The 17,564-nt window shown below is 52.6% G+C and overlaps 6 protein-coding genes across 6 annotated transcripts; 1 reads left to right on the top strand and 5 right to left on the bottom strand.

Annotated features, from left to right (window-relative positions):
- Positions 1 to 417: 417 nt before the first annotated feature.
- On the bottom strand, positions 418 to 4,452 carry Z517_02312 (uncharacterized protein; the record flags this gene model as incomplete). The annotated part of the gene is made up of 1 exon (XM_013431423.1): positions 418 to 4,452. One exon carries the CDS (start codon positions 4,450 to 4,452, stop codon positions 418 to 420), a length of 4,035 nt encoding a protein of 1,344 aa, XP_013286877.1.
- Positions 4,453 to 5,139: 687 nt separating this feature from the next.
- Positions 5,140 to 5,706, top strand: Z517_02313 (uncharacterized protein; the record flags this gene model as incomplete). The annotated part of the gene is made up of 1 exon (XM_013431424.1): positions 5,140 to 5,706. The coding sequence occupies one exon, from the start codon at positions 5,140 to 5,142 to the stop codon at positions 5,704 to 5,706; it is 567 nt and encodes a 188-aa protein (XP_013286878.1).
- A 27-nt stretch (positions 5,707 to 5,733) lies between these two features.
- On the bottom strand, positions 5,734 to 6,400 carry Z517_02314 (uncharacterized protein; the record flags this gene model as incomplete). The annotated part of the gene is made up of 3 exons (XM_013431425.1): positions 5,734 to 5,953; positions 6,039 to 6,151; positions 6,242 to 6,400. 3 exons carry the CDS (start codon positions 6,398 to 6,400, stop codon positions 5,734 to 5,736), a joined length of 492 nt encoding a protein of 163 aa, XP_013286879.1.
- A 536-nt stretch (positions 6,401 to 6,936) lies between these two features.
- Z517_02315 (uncharacterized protein) lies at positions 6,937 to 8,452 on the bottom strand (the record flags this gene model as incomplete). Its single annotated transcript, XM_013431426.1, has 2 exons — positions 6,937 to 7,966; positions 8,016 to 8,452. The coding sequence occupies 2 exons, from the start codon at positions 8,450 to 8,452 to the stop codon at positions 6,937 to 6,939; spliced, it is 1,467 nt and encodes a 488-aa protein (XP_013286880.1).
- Positions 8,453 to 8,931: 479 nt separating this feature from the next.
- On the bottom strand, positions 8,932 to 10,293 carry Z517_02316 (uncharacterized protein; the record flags this gene model as incomplete). The annotated part of the gene is made up of 4 exons (XM_013431427.1): positions 8,932 to 9,062; positions 9,120 to 9,584; positions 9,633 to 9,916; positions 9,974 to 10,293. The coding sequence occupies 4 exons, from the start codon at positions 10,291 to 10,293 to the stop codon at positions 8,932 to 8,934; spliced, it is 1,200 nt and encodes a 399-aa protein (XP_013286881.1).
- A 1,770-nt stretch (positions 10,294 to 12,063) lies between these two features.
- Z517_02317 (uncharacterized protein) lies at positions 12,064 to 13,875 on the bottom strand (the record flags this gene model as incomplete). The annotated part of the gene is made up of 3 exons (XM_013431428.1): positions 12,064 to 13,614; positions 13,670 to 13,703; positions 13,760 to 13,875. 3 exons carry the CDS (start codon positions 13,873 to 13,875, stop codon positions 12,064 to 12,066), a joined length of 1,701 nt encoding a protein of 566 aa, XP_013286882.1.
- Between the last annotated feature and the right edge of the window lie 3,689 nt (positions 13,876 to 17,564).

Here is a 17,564-nt window from a genome sequence, read left to right on the forward strand (position 1 = left end):
AAAGACGCCCTAGGCACAGGATGCATAGAAGGGTCGTCAAAATGGTTTTGTTTCTCAAGCCCGCCTGTTTTAATTGTACTTTTTCCCATTTCCCATTCCCTCTTTCCCTCTTTCCTTTTCCAAATCATATGTCTGTCCTATTCCACTCTTGCCTCTTGCCTCCTGCATTATGATTCGTTCCCTCCGTCATTTTGTAGACCCCCGATGATATCGTGGTGTGTGCGCTCGAGAATGCCAATGTACAATAAACATGTCCCCATGTCCCCATGTACCCATGTGTCCATGTGTCCATGTGCCGCATAGTGGGTGAGTGAGGGAGGTATAAACACTCATTTATAGTACAGAATGATCGCCTCCTCAAACATTTTTAGGCAGACCAACCTATTCATCCCTTTTGTTGCCTTTAGAGATCAAAAATCATACCTCCGTTTCGACACCGTCGCCACCACGTCCGTCTTTGTCCCTTTCAAAAATCCTGTCCACTCCTCCCTCGACCCGCTTGGCCTTGCCAATCATCCAGTTCACCGTCCTGGCCCCCCTCCACTGCATAACCCCCTTGTGCTTCCTGTGTAGCTCCCGGTGATGGTCCTTGTAATCCCTTACCTGCGCCCTCAAACCACGAGAGCCGTCGTCGGGGTCGTTATGTCCGTCGACGTCCAGGAGGTTGGCAGCCGTGGCGCCGACTGCGCCGAGCGGCTTGGACACCAGGCGGGCAGGACCGTTGAGTGGGTTCTTGGAGGTCGAGGACGTCGTGCCAGAGTCCGAGTCCGAGGCATCCGAGTCGTCGTTGGCGTGCGTGCGGAGTTTACGGCGGGATTTGTCCCTTTTGCTCGACGACCTATCGTCGTCGTCATCGGTGCTGTCACTGTCCCCCTCCTCCTCATCATCGATCTCTCCCTCCCCATGATATTCGTCTTCATACTGGTCGACCTGTCCCTCATCATTCGCCGTGTCCAACACCTCCATTACCTGTCTCAAATCCGCATTGCGAGCTTTGTTTGCATAGCTCTTGTGGTACCCACTGAGCCCTCTCCAAAATTTGACTATGAGCTCAAGTTCGCCAAGTGGTTGCTCGTTTTCCTCCATCCCAGAATAGCCATAACTCGTTGTAGCGCGGTGCATGGCCTCTTTGCTACCCTTCCAGAGCTTGACCGTAATGGTTTTCTCTTCCTCGTCGGGGATGTCTTTGAGCCAGAAGACCCCTAGGGCAGGCGTGGAGTCAGGCCCAAGACGAGATTTGCGGCATTCGATGATCAACGAGCTTGAATAGCGTTTGCGCACGGCAAGAAAGATGGATTTTTTGTCGCCTTTGGGTCTCCATTCGCCATCCTCACCAGAGCCAGTAGGGTGCATCTTTGCTCTCATCAGATTGGTTCTTAACTTGATGCGTTGCTGGATGAATGAACCGTCGTCCTTTGTATGCCCTCTACCCTCCTTCGCTCTGACGGGGCACTTGATTTCCAGTGTCCCGAAATTCCATCCGAGCAATTCCTTTGGCAGTTTCAGTTCCACGCTGCGCCAAACCATGCTGATGCGCGCACGACCGAAACCGATGCCACCAACAAGTGGATAGGTCTGCATGACCTGGCTCCTTTCCTTGAAGACTCTTTGCAAAGGGAGGTAGATCATTCCGAGGAGAGCATCGTCTTCGCGTTCCCGACTATCGCGGACGGAAATCATCACCTCTGCGGTCTTCCAGTCGGGCACGAAACGTTCCGTGCCAGCGTTGAAGAAGGGCTTTGCATTCTTGGGTTTGGTTCTGGTGCGATAGATCTTCTGATGGTTGAGAATGATGGTCGCATAGCTGCTGGGCAGATCGTCATTTTGCTCAGCCTCGTCTTCGCGGTTATCGTTGCCACTGTTTTTCTCTCGTTTCTGCAAAGCCTGTACCTCCAGTCCGGTAATGTTGTGGATCTGAATGCTGAATATGCCACTGACATAGTCATCCGGGGGAGGGCTGGAGATGATCAAAGCGTCTTCACGCTCCTTGTAATCCTCTTCCTTTTGCTGTTTGATTTCCCTGCTCTCGTCGTGCGCCGTGGCTTCTCGCAACTTGCGCTCCGCCGTCTCGCTGACCTGTTTCCTGAGGTCGTCTATCGTTCGGACATTCGGATCGGCCGTCTGTTTTGCAAGTTGCTCTTCTGTAATCCTGGTTTTGGTGAAATAACCTACTCGCCATTGAAGGGTGCCTGGCATCTTTTCTTCGGGTTCTTCGCCCACAAAACGATCTTCTCGATCACACATCCGGTTTTTGGTCTTTGAGCTATGCATCAATTCGCGGAGATCCACCTCTACGCGACCAAGGTCATCATCTGCAGTATATTTGTCCGAATCCCAGAGTTGAAGGCGAAGTTTTTCGTCGGCATTGAGCTCTTCAGGCGTGACTAGAATGTGTGACCACTCTGACCAGTTTGGTTCTTGATCGTCGACAATGATCCTCGTCGAGGCAACAGGCTTGCCGAACTTACCCCAGGACACGGTCATGTATGCGTCGCTCGATCCTTTAAGCGGACCGAAGCCTCCATCACCTTCCTTGAAACCACTGGCAGATTTGATAAAGATCATGACAACGCCTCGAGCGACTGTGTCCTTCTTGAAGTCGTCACCTACAAGCATGTCTTTGAGGTCCAACGTCAGACTCTTGGGCGCAACATACTCCGCTAGCGCTGCGTCGATCGAAGATTGAACAAACGACGAAATGAGCGGCACATCCATCAAGTTGAGTGCGTGGCGGGACAAAGGGACACAGGACATATCCGCCTGTGGTTGTCCCATGAACGACATAGTGCAGAGACTAAAGAAAGGAGGATCAGGCGTGAGTTGTAGTCGCAAACGCATTGTGCCAATGATTCCGCGCAGTTCCACCCAAACCGGGACGGCGATGCCACCGGGCAGGTAGAATTTGAGATAGAGGTGGGCATTCTTCGCCTTTGCTTGTAGAGATTTGCCAGAAGACCGGGCCCGATAGGCGAATGCGAGCTCCATATTGACAAAGTCGCCCTGTTCGGCCTCCATGCCCTCTCGTATGGCCTGCTCATCCTGCTCGTTTTGCTGGCTGTTATGATCATGGTCATTCGACTTGTTCTTGTCCTCGCCACCGGCACCATCCTCAATCTCACCCTTCCCGGACGCCGTTCGATCATTTGCGCCTTCTTCTCTTGCATTTTTGAGTTTTCCATCCGCGCCCACAGACCGACTTGCAGCACCCGTAGGTAACCAGTTGATGCCGAGAACACGGAAGGCTTCACTCCCTTGGCCAAGATCGTCGACACTGACCATCCGCACCACTTTTGGGAGCGATGCCTGCATGACATCCTCCAACATGTCCGAGATCGAAGTGAACAGGTCTGGGTTGATGAGGGGCCAGACGGCCGACAGGAGATTGTTTAACCAAGCCACCGATTCTGGGATGGCGTCTTCAGCTTGAGTCGTGTGAAGTTCTTCCTGCCGAGCAGCATCCCAGATCTCGTCCTTGCAGATTGCTTCGACCTTCTTACCGAGCCAGTCTCTGACCAGCAGGATCACGAAAGCCGCAATGACACCTGGTACGAAAATGACGACTGCCGCAGCAGAGAGTCTCGACTGGAAAGATGACCCCTTCTCGTAAAGACTGACACCAAACACTCGAGCGACAATCTCTCCCAGAAGAAGTAGTCCCAGAACGCCCGCCAGGCCTATCGTGATGGCGCGCTCATACGTCCTCGCCAGCTCATTCTTGAGGTCGTCGAATTTCGGAGGCGGGAATAACCTTTGCATACCATGCAAACTGTCCTGGGCCTCCTCGCGCTCTTTGTCAAGCTCTTCCCGGGATTTCCTGGCACCACTCACTCCTGTCTGGGTTCGAGAGTCTGTTCCGCTCGCGGGGACATTCTCGTCGACGGCCTTGAGGTCCTTGCGCGTCGAGTCTCGAATGATTATGGGCAAGTGGGTCACGGGGTCTGTAACCTCTCTACCCCCATCACTGCGCTTCTTGTGCTTCATGTCCTTTCTCTTCTGGCGAGGGTCATGGTGGCCTGCAACGGCCTCGGTAGCCGATTGACCCGGCTGGTCTGTCTTGTTGTCCCCTGCATCCTCGTCTCGTGGCTGCTGCTGACTCTGGCTCGCTTCTTCTTCGTCCTCTTGATCCTGCTCTTCGTCTCCTTCTTGCCCCTCTCTCCTAGCTGGCTCTCCCAGAGTCACGACGTTTCGGTTTTGAGACCTGTAAGGATCGTGCGTCGACTTGGGCCCTTCCTCCTCGCCCTTCAAGACACCCTTGGCGGCATGATACGCTCTCTTGACAGTGGAGTCGTCAGTCTCGTCATGCTGGGCTTGTTCGGCTTGCTGCTGCTGATTGTTCAACTCGCTCCGTTCGGCCCGGTATTTCTGGACAGTAGGGATAGGATGGCGGGCAGAGTGAGGGGCCTGGTATGTTCGCCGCTGGGACTCTGGATCGAGGTCGTCCGTCGAAGACATGCTAGCCCATGACAGACACAGCAGCAGAAAGAAGGGAGGGTCTGCTGACGATTGCTCAAAGGAACAATGTAAATGGACGTTCGCCTACCTGGAATTGATGAGGGGGGAAAGCCGCGACGAGAACCAGTCTCAGCAGCAAAAGGAAACAAAACAATTGCAGTCAGGGTGAAACCAGCTCCGTAAAGAATATTTCACATCATATTCATTCCCCGCAAATGCTACGACGACAAGCCTTGAATCAAGGCATTTGTGGGCAAATCCAAGGTGGAATGGGGAAGCAGAACAATGACGTCGCAAAACTCCACGCGGCAAGAACAAAAAATGAACGGAGTTCAGGAAGCGGAACCAGACAAGCCCATCCCAAAAGCCAGCCAGCTCCACCCGGGTAACGGATGATCTGCCAGCAGAACCTGGCCCTATACTTGATGTGTGGTGTTTGTTTCGCGGCCTGACTGCTTCGTCAGCGAAAGGGCGACGCAGAAACCGAGAAACAAGGAAGACGATCGACCGCAGATGAACCGGGGGAGAGAGAATTGAAGGTGGATGGATGATCGTCCGCCAATGGTGCGAGTGGCGCTGCGGGGATTTGCATGCAGGATCGCATGAGACTGAGACTCATTTTTTGTCCCTCTTTCTCTTCCCCCCACAGGCCATGACCAGGAATCTGCATGTTGAAAGCGGTCTTTGATGTCCAGCACGGGTGAAAATCAAGCAATATCGAGAACATATACCCACTACGATGTCCTGCAACTCCCTCGCCACCCCGAAGAGTCTGGTCGTCTGTCGAAGGACGACATCAAGGCCGCATACCGACGCGCGCTACTCAAACACCACCCAGACAAAGCATCCAGTACTACCGAGAATGTCTCCCTGAAATCCCTACGGAGCAAAGATGCTACAACATCAACACCCATCTTCTCCATCGATGACATCGTCGTCGCACATGCGGTCCTATCTGACTCTAAGAGACGTGCGGAATATAATCGTGCTCTGGATCGCGCCGTCAACCTTGGCGGAAACGATCAGAGCGGCAAGAAAGACACACACCTTGGAGTAGAGGTCTATGACCTCGAAGACCTAAGATACAACGAAGTCCAGTCTATCTGGTCCAAGAGTTGCCGCTGTGGTGACGAGGAAGGCTATACCGTGACGGAGTCTGATCTTGAGAAAGAGGCGCAACAAGGCGAGATTTATGTGGGATGTCGAGGGTGTAGTCTCTTCATAAAGATCTTGTTTGCTCTGGAAGACACATGAACAAAAGGGCGGTGTTGTTGGGCGTCGTCAATGTGGCTTCGCAGCCGCCTTTTCAGCCTGGTGCAGGGCCTCTATAGCCTCGCGGACATCGGCCGACCGACCTTGAAGAATGGTTTCAAACTCTTGCTTGATCGTCTCATGCGCCGTGGCCAGCTCCTGGACCTCTTGGATAATTTGTTTCTCAACCTCTTCCTTCCTCTTGGTCAAGGCAAGCAACCTGGTGAGAAGCTCGCCTTGAAAGCGCTTCCTGGGGACGCAAAGCAAAGGTTAATGGGGAGCTGGGCGCAACGACCTCCCCAAGGAGCGGCAGATCCATGGAAAGAAAGACTTACGTGTCTTGCTGGAATCTGTTCACCCTCTCGTCAATCTGCACCTCGATCTCCCGAAATTGACTGTCAAACTCCTTCTCCAGGCGCTGCTGTCCCTGTACTTTGCGGAGGCCGACCTAAAGAGGCGTGAAGTCAGTGCCGATTCAACGCAACCCTAACGCCCGGGAGGAGGTCCACGGCCGTCTGTATTCTGAAAATCCACTCACATCCATAGCCATGCTCTTCTTCAGATTCTCCTCACTCTTCCTCAACTGATGACTCGTGCTCGTGCTCATCTGGTCACCCTGCACTTCAGAGTCCTCTTCGCCGTCACTGTCAGACTGAGCCGCCGGCGCCGAGTTCCTCTTCAAGCGTTTCGAAGACATTGATATTTGTTGTTGGGGAGTGGCAACTCGATCTGGAAGGGAAGGGGACAAAGAAGCTAGCTGACGAAGGGGAGCGGTGGGACGCGATGGATGGAGATTTGAAACTGTGCACAGACAATGAACCTGAAAGGTTGGTGAGTTTGGGATGAGAGAACTGACGGAAAAAACAGTGTGTGGGGGAGGAGAAATACGTTGTGCTAGCATATGGTGCCAGCAACAAATATCAGGGCGTGGACGAGGTTGACTGGAGTATATCAGCGCCGACACGATAGAAATCAATCAACCATTGCCAACAACATGACAAGCACCACGATACTGTGTTATTCCAACCCACTCTATCAACTGTTTCTACAGGTCAACTTTTGTACATCGTCATAAACCAGAACGACTTCCGCTCTGTCATCCAAACCGCTGATAAAGATACACGATACAAAATTCGTTACTCCATGGTCAACGATTGCTTTGAGACGTGGCATCAGTGATCATTCAACCTTTCCTTGCGCTGCTCATCAATGAACCCCATCCCTGGGTACTTTTCAGTCCACAATTTCCAACTCACCCTGTCGTTCCTGGGCGAAAAGGTCCTTGTATCCGTCCCAAAGTCTGACCAACTCTGCCACATATTGCTGGTGGACCTCATCTAGATACCTTTCGTCCACATTGTTGTCCTTTGTTCCCTGTTGTACAACCCGTATTGGTCTTCCAACCACAACATTCACCGCCCTCCTATACGGAAGCAAGCCCACATCGTAGTTGAATATTCCTCTTGCATGGAAGAGTGGGACGGTGAATCCCATGAACTTCTTGACAAGCATTTGAAATTTGTGGATCCATGGGTGTTCGACACTGTCAATTTGATCGTAGAGTTCGTTTTCGCCAAAGGCAAGCACCGGCACCAGATCGGCGCCAGTGCGTATAGCTAGTTTGATGAAGCCTTTTCTACTTTTCAGAACGAGACGGAGGGAGTGAGGCTTAGCGTCAAGAGATTCGCGGGCACCACCGATGACGATTGTCACTGCGCGACCCATTCCTTCACCATTCAATCCTCCTTTGCACAGGATGTTCTCAATGGACTCGCGCGACACCGACGCTAGGCCCATTGCCAATGCATAGTCACGGTAGAAAGGAACTCGAAAATTCGTGTCAAGGGTCAATAGGGTGTTTGTGATGCCAGGGTACAAGTCCGAGAATCCCAAAGCCTCGGTGGCAAAGGCAGCGAATGCGCCGTGGGAGATGATTCCGTGTGGATGGTATCCAAAGATATACTTCCTTGTTGGTTCAAGCTCGACAGTGCGATGCAACCGAGCGGGAAAGTAGGATGCGAATAGCGACCAAAACTTCGACCCGCGCAGCCACTGCGATCTTCTCGAAAGGGTGCCATTGGTGGCCTCTTCACTGATGACGAGAGTGTAGATGAGGTAAGGGACCAGGAGAGGCCAGGTAAGAGGGATTGCGCAGAGGAGGAAGAAGAGTGAGAGGAATAGAGGTATGGTGGTAGTGTGCCACAGCACTGCTAGAGTCTGAAGCCTCCGCTGTAACGGGACGTTGAGGGGTGCCCATCGTATCCTGTTACGAAACAATTAGCCATAATTACGGGCCTCGAGAAGGCGCATACGCAGAAGTTTGCCAGCCGGCACCGGCTCTTCGGCCACTCGCAAGCTCATCCTGGCGTTTGGGTGGTCGATTACGCTTCCTTTCTCGGGGCGTAGTGTTTTCACGACGCTTGAGAGAATCTTCATAGCCATCGCTAGGCTTGATGCTTGTCAAGATCTCTCCAGTATGATTGGTATGCTTCTCATAAAGAACCTTCTCTTCGTCTAGTTGCTGTCGGCTGCCTTGGCCATTGATCATCGGGGGTTGGGCAGACCCGTTGGCCGCAGCATGATCCTTTGCACCAGACCCGACCTCAACGCGCGAATGATTGGGGCCATTCTCGCCATTCATGACGGCATCTGCATAAGATTTGGGAGGGAGGTCGTGCTCAGCACGTTCTTCTGGCTGCGATGGCTCTGGGTTCAGTTCTGCCTGTCCCTCTACTGCGGTCGCAGCCATTTCAGTGTAGGCCGAGAGGGGGTCGCTTTGCAGGGATAGAGCGCGTTCACGGAACCAGGCAAAATCCGAGTGGCCTCGCCGAAGCATCAATCAACACATTTAAGAAAGGCACCAGCGCACGTGTAAGCACTGTGAGCTAGAAAGGAGGCTGCAAGAGAGCTGCAAGGAAACAATGTGCGATCATGCATAGTGAGTGCGACCCAGTCATGACATGATTGGACTGTTTCAGACAGGAGGCGATCAAGTCCGGGCACCGCCAGTGACGTCAGTACCAAGACTGGCTTAGTGGGCCACCAGACGAATAATACATTGCATAAAATAGAGCCTTGCATTGTCATGTTCGTGTATGTACAGCATCCTCGTCAAGAGAAACTCCGACAATGCCCCCCAAACCCTTCGTATATGGGATCCCCGAGACCACAAAATGACTACACTATCCTCTGGACTCTAGCACTGTCCTGCGAAGTCCAGGACTCGTTTCACAAATCCTTCGCGGCCACACCAAATTGCATGTTGTCATTGTCAAAGACAGCAAACACGGCCTTGAGGAAAATGTCACCGTAAATAGACTGGCCGATACCCTCGTTGCTCTGTAGGCCGCCGAAGCATGCTGCAGCAAATTATTCGTCAGTTCAGCGACCTCGCTATCGCGGGATTTTTGACTTACAAGAAGAACCAGTAGAGACGGGAGCGTAGTTCATAAACGACCCTGGAATAACAGCATGATAGCTGCCAATACCGACAGCGAAGTCGGGAAGATCTGCAGAGCAGGGGAAGGTATAGCCACCCTGAGAGTTGTCCAACTCGGCGCCCTCGACTTGATCGTAGTAGGCGGAAACAATATTATCATCCATGAGAAGGAGGGTGGTGCCAGTATCGGCAATGGCGTCAATGCTTGCCGACTGGAATTCACCATCGCCAACTTGGTAACCTGTACCAGTGATTTCCCAGAAGCCCTGGGAGTTGTCCACGGGTGTGTATGTGATATCGCCCGTGTATTTGCTGTTGTCGATGAATCCAAAGTCGTACGAACCCGGCTCTCCCTTTTTCAAGTCCATGGTGAATACATTCTGCTCAAGGGCTCCTTGGGCAATGGCGGTATCGAAGAAGGTGGTTTGTTGCTGGGGTTGGACTAGATGCACATTAGTAGCAACATCAGATGGCTCGTGGATCCACTGACCAGTGTTAATAGAGCTGAAAGCCAGGCCGAGCAGACCGTCATTGTTTGCATCCTGTTGGAACTGTGAACTGATCTGTTTGGCAACTTCGACAGCTTGTCCCGTGACCGTGGTGCCACCGACATTGACAGTATCCGTGTAGACACTGCCGCTCGCGCTCGATCCGTCGCCGTATGAGATTTTCCAGGTGGCTCCACTGAGCTGCTTGGACGTCTTGGACTTGGACGGGTCGTAGATGCTGTGTCCAGAGCGCTCTGAGCTGGGCAACTGGGACGAGAAGACCCACCTAGCGAACATTAGCGATAACTGGCATCAATGTAAGTGGACACCAGGGAAGGTTTACAGATCTGCGGATCCAGTATCAAAATCGAGGTTCAATGTTTCGCCTCCGATGCTGACAGGGCAGAGATATTCAGCGTCGAATTGCTCAGGGGTGGCAGTGACAGAGCCATCTGCGGCCGCGGCTTTGACATTGTCGGGCACGGCAATATTGTATTTGCGGTAGGTCTTTTGCAGAGCCACAGGACCGGCCTGGTATGGCTTTGCAACACTCTGCACAAGTGTAAAGCCTTTCTTCGTCTCGACCTGCGGGACAGGAATGGGTTTTGCGAGCGTCACGCTCGTCAAGGCGGAAGCCGCCAGCAGGACTGTAAAAGAAAGCATTTTCTATGGAAATAAAGAGAGACAAGTTTCAAACAGAAACGGGCAAATGAATGGACGTCTTGCTGGTCGGAAAGAGAGACTGGCTTGATAGAGAGCTGTTCAAAACGAGCTTCTCAACGAGAACTTATATATCTGTTTGTGGAGTCCACAAAGACAACATCACAAATCCAAAGCGGACCCTATTCCACAACCTTGATCATGAGAAATCCTTGCCAGAGAATGAGATAGGTACCTAGCAATGGTACTCTGGATCCAGCGTACGAGGATCGTCGATATTGGAAGGACCATGGAGCGGACGAGCATCACGGAGGGAAGGACATATTGAGAAGGTCGCGAAGACATCCGAGGCCCAGATCCTAGAGAGCCGGTGGTGAACATGAGGTTGATTCGAGAAGACAATCAAGCATATCAAGCACAGTATCGAAGCTTTGATGGCCCCAATCTGCCGAGAGATGGCTATCGAGGCGCACGATTGGACTGCAAGTCATCACGGCAGGCTGTGGAAGGAGTTGATACTCGCCTAGCTTGGCGCCTTGGAGGAGATTGAGGGCGAGGGTCATGAAACGTGGGGACTTCTCCGGAGCAGGTAAGATGACAGGTATGAGCAGAAACAAATCTGGTAACGAATCCCCGATGCAGAGGCTGTTGCGACGAAGCGAGTGGTGATTGATGCGACATTTAAGATGAGGTTGGAAGAAGAAAGTGCCACAGCGGCCGCTGATTGGCCGCATGTCCAGCTCCGCTCGCACTGCATGATTGACACATTCTGCTCGACGGACACAGCGTCCAGCAAACCATCTTCCTGGCCAAGCCGTTTCAACGGTCTTTCAACCTTCAACTCCTGTTCATTCTGCCGTAGGCATGACTAGCCTGCTAGCCTTGCCTTGTTACTTTGTCTTGCATCTCGATTCGTCCCTTCATTGAAATGAACGCCGCTGGCGCAGTTACTAAACAAACGCCCCCCGAGTTCCGCTCCCGTCCTGCGGACGAGGTTACCTTTATCCCCCACCCCCGGGCAAAGTCTACCAGAGCCTTCCTCCCTTGCCAACGTCCAATGACCTCGATACCTCTCGAAAATACGCGACACGCGGGCTACAGGGGTCCCCAGGTAACGCGGACGCAGATTAGGGCGAATGCGACTCAATCTAGCCGAACCCTCAAGAGACATCCAACCAACTCCATGCCAGACGAGATGGTCATGAATTCGTACCGTCCGTGCCCTGTCCCAGAGTTCTAACATACTCGTACCCATTATGCCTATCTCTCGGTGCAGGTCATGTCCTTGAACGGCCAGTACTAGTCTACCGTGGTGGGGCAGACGGTTTCTGTAAGATTGCGTTGAGCAAAATACAGGCAAACATCCGCCTATGAGAGACAAAAGCCCATCGGCTGCCACGCCGAAATCCTACACCTGCAAACGGCATGCTCGCTCCTCTACGAGTATTCGCAAGCCGGATGATGGGGTTGACAAGATGTGGCACTACAAAAGGACAAGCCAGAGCCGAAAAAGAACAATGAGTAGACATTAATCAGTATCCGCCGTGTGATGCATACGTCCTCGGCATTGTGATGAGGGTGAATGTATTAAACATGCATATACGAGTATCTTTTTTCTGTTCATCATAGCCATGCCGAAGTATAAACGTTTGTAAATGATATCTCAAAAATGCTTCTCTGGCAGTTCTAAATCACGTGTCTGCTCCTTCTTCGCCACAAAAAGCTCATATTATCCACAGGGGTCGTCGTCCTTCAGAGCTGAATGCCGACTGTCTATGGAGATCGCCGTGGAGGGCGTGGAAGTGGTGGGTGGGTGTGAGGCCTCGTCGCGTCTGGGCGAGGAACTCCTGTTGCCAGTCCAGCTAATGTGTTGGCGGCATCGCTCTCCGATCGATTGAGGCCGGGTCGGCTGTCATCGCGCCCTGGGTGTCGTAGTTGTAGGGGATCGGTGGCCCTGGGTCGGGGTTGTTCCATGGCACGGCCGAGATGCAGAAGAGTAGCGGTACCCATCGGACCCGTTCGAGGTGGAGGGGGCAGACTTCTTGAGCCCGGCCCCTGAGGGAACTCGGCTGGTCGTTCGTGAGACAGGATTGGCGGCAGCTGAGTCGGACTCAACTGTTCTCGGCCTGGACTGGGGAGATGTATGGGAGCGTGGGAGGGCCTTGGTGTCTCTTGGTAACCTCGAAAGTCCGGTGGACGATTCCTCCACGACGATTCCTGCATTGTTGGCGAGGGTAAAGTCGGCGGATAGGACAGGGCGTTTTGCCCGTGCGGGACGCTGCCAAAGGTGGGAGGGGGAGGGATTGGAGCTGTTGCCGCTGCTGGTGGCGGAGGTTGGGGCGCGGGCGGTGCTGACTGATGTTGTTGCTGTTGCTGCTGCTGTACAAAATACGACAGCCTTGATCTTGCGAGAGGATCGGGAGACCCCGTAGACTCGACGGACGACGCACTCGGTGGCAGTGCCGGTAGGGGAGGTGTACCTGACCCTGCACCCAACGATAAACCAGCCGCCCGTATCAGCGGATCGGGTACTTCACTCCGCACTGTAGAAGACTCATCAGAGACCGAACTCTGGCTAGACAGTAGACCGGGACGAAAGTACTCCCGACCTTGTTGCACTGAAGGAGGGGTTCCGCTACGCGACGAAGGCAATTGCGGTCGTTGTTGTATCGACCCTCCTGAACCGCTGGGGTGAATTGTCCCTCCAATAAATGGCGAAGATGCTGAAGACCCAATCGACCCGCCTCGGAAATGCCCAGATGCCTGTGATGCCACTTCTGGGTTGGCCTCGACTGACTTGGTCGAGATGATACTCCCGCTGGATTCCTGCTCCAGCTTAGGCCGCTTTGGCTCCGACGGCTGTCCGTGTCTGGCTTTAAACTCTGACAGGTAAGCCATATAGTCCCTGTACTCGTCGGTCTTGCGATAGGCCGACAGCAGGATGTTGTATTTCTCTTTGGCGGCGTTCGCCTGGGCCTCGAAAGGCTCTTTGCCAGTAGGGTCCAATTTCTGCCATCGGTCCCCGACGAGCTTAGCTATCTGGGTAAAGGAAAGGTTTTGATCTTTGACCTCCTCCCTGACTTTGTTGGAAAAGATCACGTATGCTGAAGGAGGGCGTTCGGGAGCATTCTCGTCCGGTTTAGGATGGCGTCGGTACTTTCGTTTGGTCTCGGGAGGAGGGACAGACGGCCGCTCTGGACCCAGGGAAGATCCCGCGCCAGCATCAAACCCCCTACTGGTTTCTAAGAGCGCTTCCTGGGCAGGAGAGCCAAAAAGGCGTTCATAAGAAACCCCTCGATATTCGGCGATTGCACGCTGAAGTTTCTTTATCCATGCGTCAGCGACTCCTTCCCCAAGATAACAGTCACCACAAACTCACCCTACGATGGCCTAGTTTAACATTGAGAGCGTCACTAGCACAGAATCAGTATATTAGGCACCTCGTAATGTGTATATTTGACAAACTCACAAGTCACTCTCTTGAATATCTGTCAGAGTCTCCCAAGTGTCGAATCCTTCGCCGATGAAAGCATCGAGGTATTGCTCAAGGCCAAGGCGCTCGAGATGGGGTGCGAGATCGGTCATTCACGCACAGGTAGTTGTTCATTGACACCAAGGCTGTTGCAAAGTCGAGGCGACAGGGATCTCAAGACGACGAGACAGTTCAATCAGGGCGAAACGCCTCGCAAGCTGTCCGATGAATCGCGGTACCGGCTGACTCGATTCTCATGTGGAAATGTCGTAGCAGGACAACGCAGATCTCAACCGTGGAGGGAGTGTCAACCCGCCCGAATAGGGTTGGGGGAGGTACGTCTCAAACGGTCGGATGTATACAGAATCAATGCTTTAGGCTAGGTTTCCGACCACAAATAGATTAGATGGCAGTGTTGTGAGGTTTTTGATATTGCACTGAAGGCAATGTGTTTTTGTGCGCAACTTGGGTTCCAATACAAGAACTTCAGGATGCTGCCCAGAAGGGGAGACAGCTTTTCTCCCCCAGAGTTGGTTCGATTGAGGGGATCGATGACCGAGATAGTGATGGCAACGAAACAGGGTCAATGTCATTCAGGGTCTCGAGTGATCAGCCTCAAATACCACAACTGTCTCCAGTGGCATGTGGTGGGGGGTTGAGGCACAAGAGTTGGACAACTGTTAAGACCCTGGTGACGGGAAGCCGGGCTATGAGGCTCCAATTCGGATCCAATTCGGATCGAGTTCGGAGTACCAGGAGCTCAAAATGGATATCTAGATCTTTGACAAGGGAAAAATGTGTTTCCGATGGCGACAAGGTGGCACACCACGCGTCTCCCAAGATGGCCTTTGGCTGTAGGTTGAAGGCGTTGACCCGTAGCGACCGAAATAGACTCACGAGAGAGGAAAGCCCCCGCCAATACCTTTGGATATGATCTGACCCAAAAAAAAAAAAAAAAACGGGAGGCGACTGGCGCCAGTGTACGGATAGAAAGGGAGAATGGGCGGGAAGAGGCCCGGGAAAATCGATCTATAGGCTGTTCATTTGATCTGGGATAAGGAGTGATGGGTGGTTGAAAAGAAGGGCCAAGTAAAAATTTCGCTGTGTGTGAAGCCGTGGAGCAACAGAGAATCAGATGATGCAAGAGGGAAGCGTCCGCGTGCTGTGCCGCCATTCGCCGACTAGCGACGCAGGAATAAGGGTAACCAAGGGTAAAGGAGCCGTGGTGGGAAGGGGGATGATATTGGGGGTGGGTGGTTGTAGTGGCTTGGTTGTAAGGTTCACGCAGCTTCGTAGCCTCTCCTCTTTTAGCTCCATTTCCCGTAACCGAGCTGTCAGAGCTCTTTAGGCTCTCAGAGGGCGAGGAGGGGACCCAAGGGTGATACTTTGGCGTTAGTCTGGAGCAGTCTTCGCCCGCCCAATCCCCGCCCACCAACAACAAGTCGATTAAGCCCTGTTGTGGGGAGCCATGGGCCCCAGATACTCAGAACATGGTTCCTATGGTCCCTATGGTCCCTATGGTACCTGCGTGGGACCACACCATCACCACCGTGGATGGATTATTTGCCTGATGACCGCATCAGCCATGGCTCTCCGTTTGGGGATGATGCGTCGTCTGTGGTTTCCTGGAGGGGGAATTTGTCCAAGTTCCATGGTTGCGGAAGCAGATGCCCGATTCGCATCACTATGTACTATGTAGATTCGAAAAACAAAATAACCAATATATAAAGATGAGGTGCTCCATCTGAGGATGGTGGTCTTTCCCTGCTGACAAGTGGTGTCCAACTCATTTTTTTGCTTCCCGTTGACTTGTTGCGATCGCAGCTGAGGTTCTCCATCGAGTATCCCTAGACACACCGCCTCCAGAACCTGTCCCGAGGGTCATTTTCGTGAATGACGCTCCAAGGTCGTTGATTGTCCCGATGGCCCTGACCCCCTGGAATGGAAGCAAACTGCTGCAAGGGTTGGGCCGTTTGAATGGGGTACAAGGCCCTTTGTCAAATGCTGAGTCGACTTGGACAGACATAACTTTACAAACTTGGCGCCGATAAGATCAATTGGAGATCGACAACATGCACAGAAGCGGAGGCTTGATGAACGTGACAGGAAATGCAAGCCGTCGATCTAGCGTTCAAGTAAAAAAGCAAAGAGCGGGCTGTCCATCTTTCGCCATGCCATGACAGGGTCCATGCTAAAGGAAACGATTCCACAAAAGTAGAGAGCAGATGCAACCCAGATGTGGATGCAGGTTCACAGACCAGCTGTGCTACAAGTCCGATTGTAGTCGAAAAGTGCGATCTCGACGGCTTGTCCCATCGGCACGGACATGGGGAGACAGGTCAGTTTGGTGAGATGGCCGGCCAAATGCTCGATTCCCAGCGACAGCCTTGGTTGACCTAAGCCTTAGCCTGGATCTGAGCCAAAGCTCCCGCGGACCCAGGATTTCCACCCTTCCCCCCCCAAATTCGTACTCGTACGAGTAGTGACGAAAACCCCCGAATGTTGGCCTTTCCAGAATTGCAATGGGGGGATTGGCCCTGAACACAAGATTGAATTCCTGTTTCGATGCGTCCTGGATCCCGAGAATTGACTGGCTCGGGACCCCTGGAGCCGCCCTTCGTCTGGTCCTGCGTCCCAGGGGGGTTAGCGGGCACCATGCGCCTTAGCCGGGGCAATTTCAATGACGAAATGCAGTAATGATCGGTCGGATATCCGGTGCCGAAAAAAACGAGTTCGTAGCGTGGCCTGGTAAGTGAATACCTACCTACTCGTACTTGTATATCATCAAGATATAGTCCAAAGACCTCGACAAGTCCTAGAAATATTTCCACCTTGTCCGCTTTCTGATTATTTCGACTTGGTGAACTGGAGATGCGTTGTCCTTGATCCCATCCCTGATGCTGATGTCAAACTGGGATCAAACATCGGGACTCGGCAGCGTCAATAAGCGCGACATTATTTTAAGTTTGGAGGCAACACTTGCTTGACGGGACATACCGTGGAAAGTCTCTGTCTTTTGATTGCGACTTCCTTTTGTCAGGCCACAACGAATGAGGACTGTTGAAGTGAATAATACAAATGCTTTTGAAAAATAGCCAACATAAGATAATGGGGAAGCCTGGGTTCAGTCCAAATGGCTTGGTTGATAGGCCTTTCGGTGGGGTCAATCGGCCGCAGACAAAGTGTCTAAGCGGGTTATGTTCCCCATGACGAAGACCGTGAGGATCCGCTCACCGAAACCTCGAAAAAAGAAACTTGCTCTATGTGAACCAATAGGATCCGCTAAGAGCTCTCAAAACAAATATGGATTTCTTCCATCAATGCGAATCGAGGTTTTGGAGGACATATGGACATCATGGATATAGACAACGGAAGGGAAGGGATTGATCTTGCCGTCAAAAATAATGGCCTTGATTCGACTTCATCCACGTGCAGGTAAACCCCCGTTAAAAACCAGAAACCTTGGGTAAATATGCTCAGGGTATCAACCACTACAAGCAAAGGCTAATTATTGGCCATCACAAACACGGGCAAAGGTCAATAGGCCCCGAGGAGGTGATACAGAATACAGACAAGTACCGAGTAGAGAGATTCGATGCAGCCGAGTGGGTGACGATTCTTGGCAGTCTGACTCCCGCGTGGGTTACAAATGACACTAAACCACATGTGGCCAGGCTGGGCATTATCGATAACTGTCTGCGCCCTCCCTGCGCTGCCTGCGGTGCCTGCGCTGCCTGCGACTTGATCCCTGGCCCGCTTTTCTCCCTCGCTTCGCAACAAAACTCATTTCTTCCGCTCTCTG

This window comes from Fonsecaea pedrosoi (genome assembly GCF_000835455.1).
Source record: "Fonsecaea pedrosoi CBS 271.37 unplaced genomic scaffold supercont1.2, whole genome shotgun sequence".
In the NCBI taxonomy this organism is placed as follows: domain Eukaryota; kingdom Fungi; phylum Ascomycota; class Eurotiomycetes; order Chaetothyriales; family Herpotrichiellaceae; genus Fonsecaea; species Fonsecaea pedrosoi.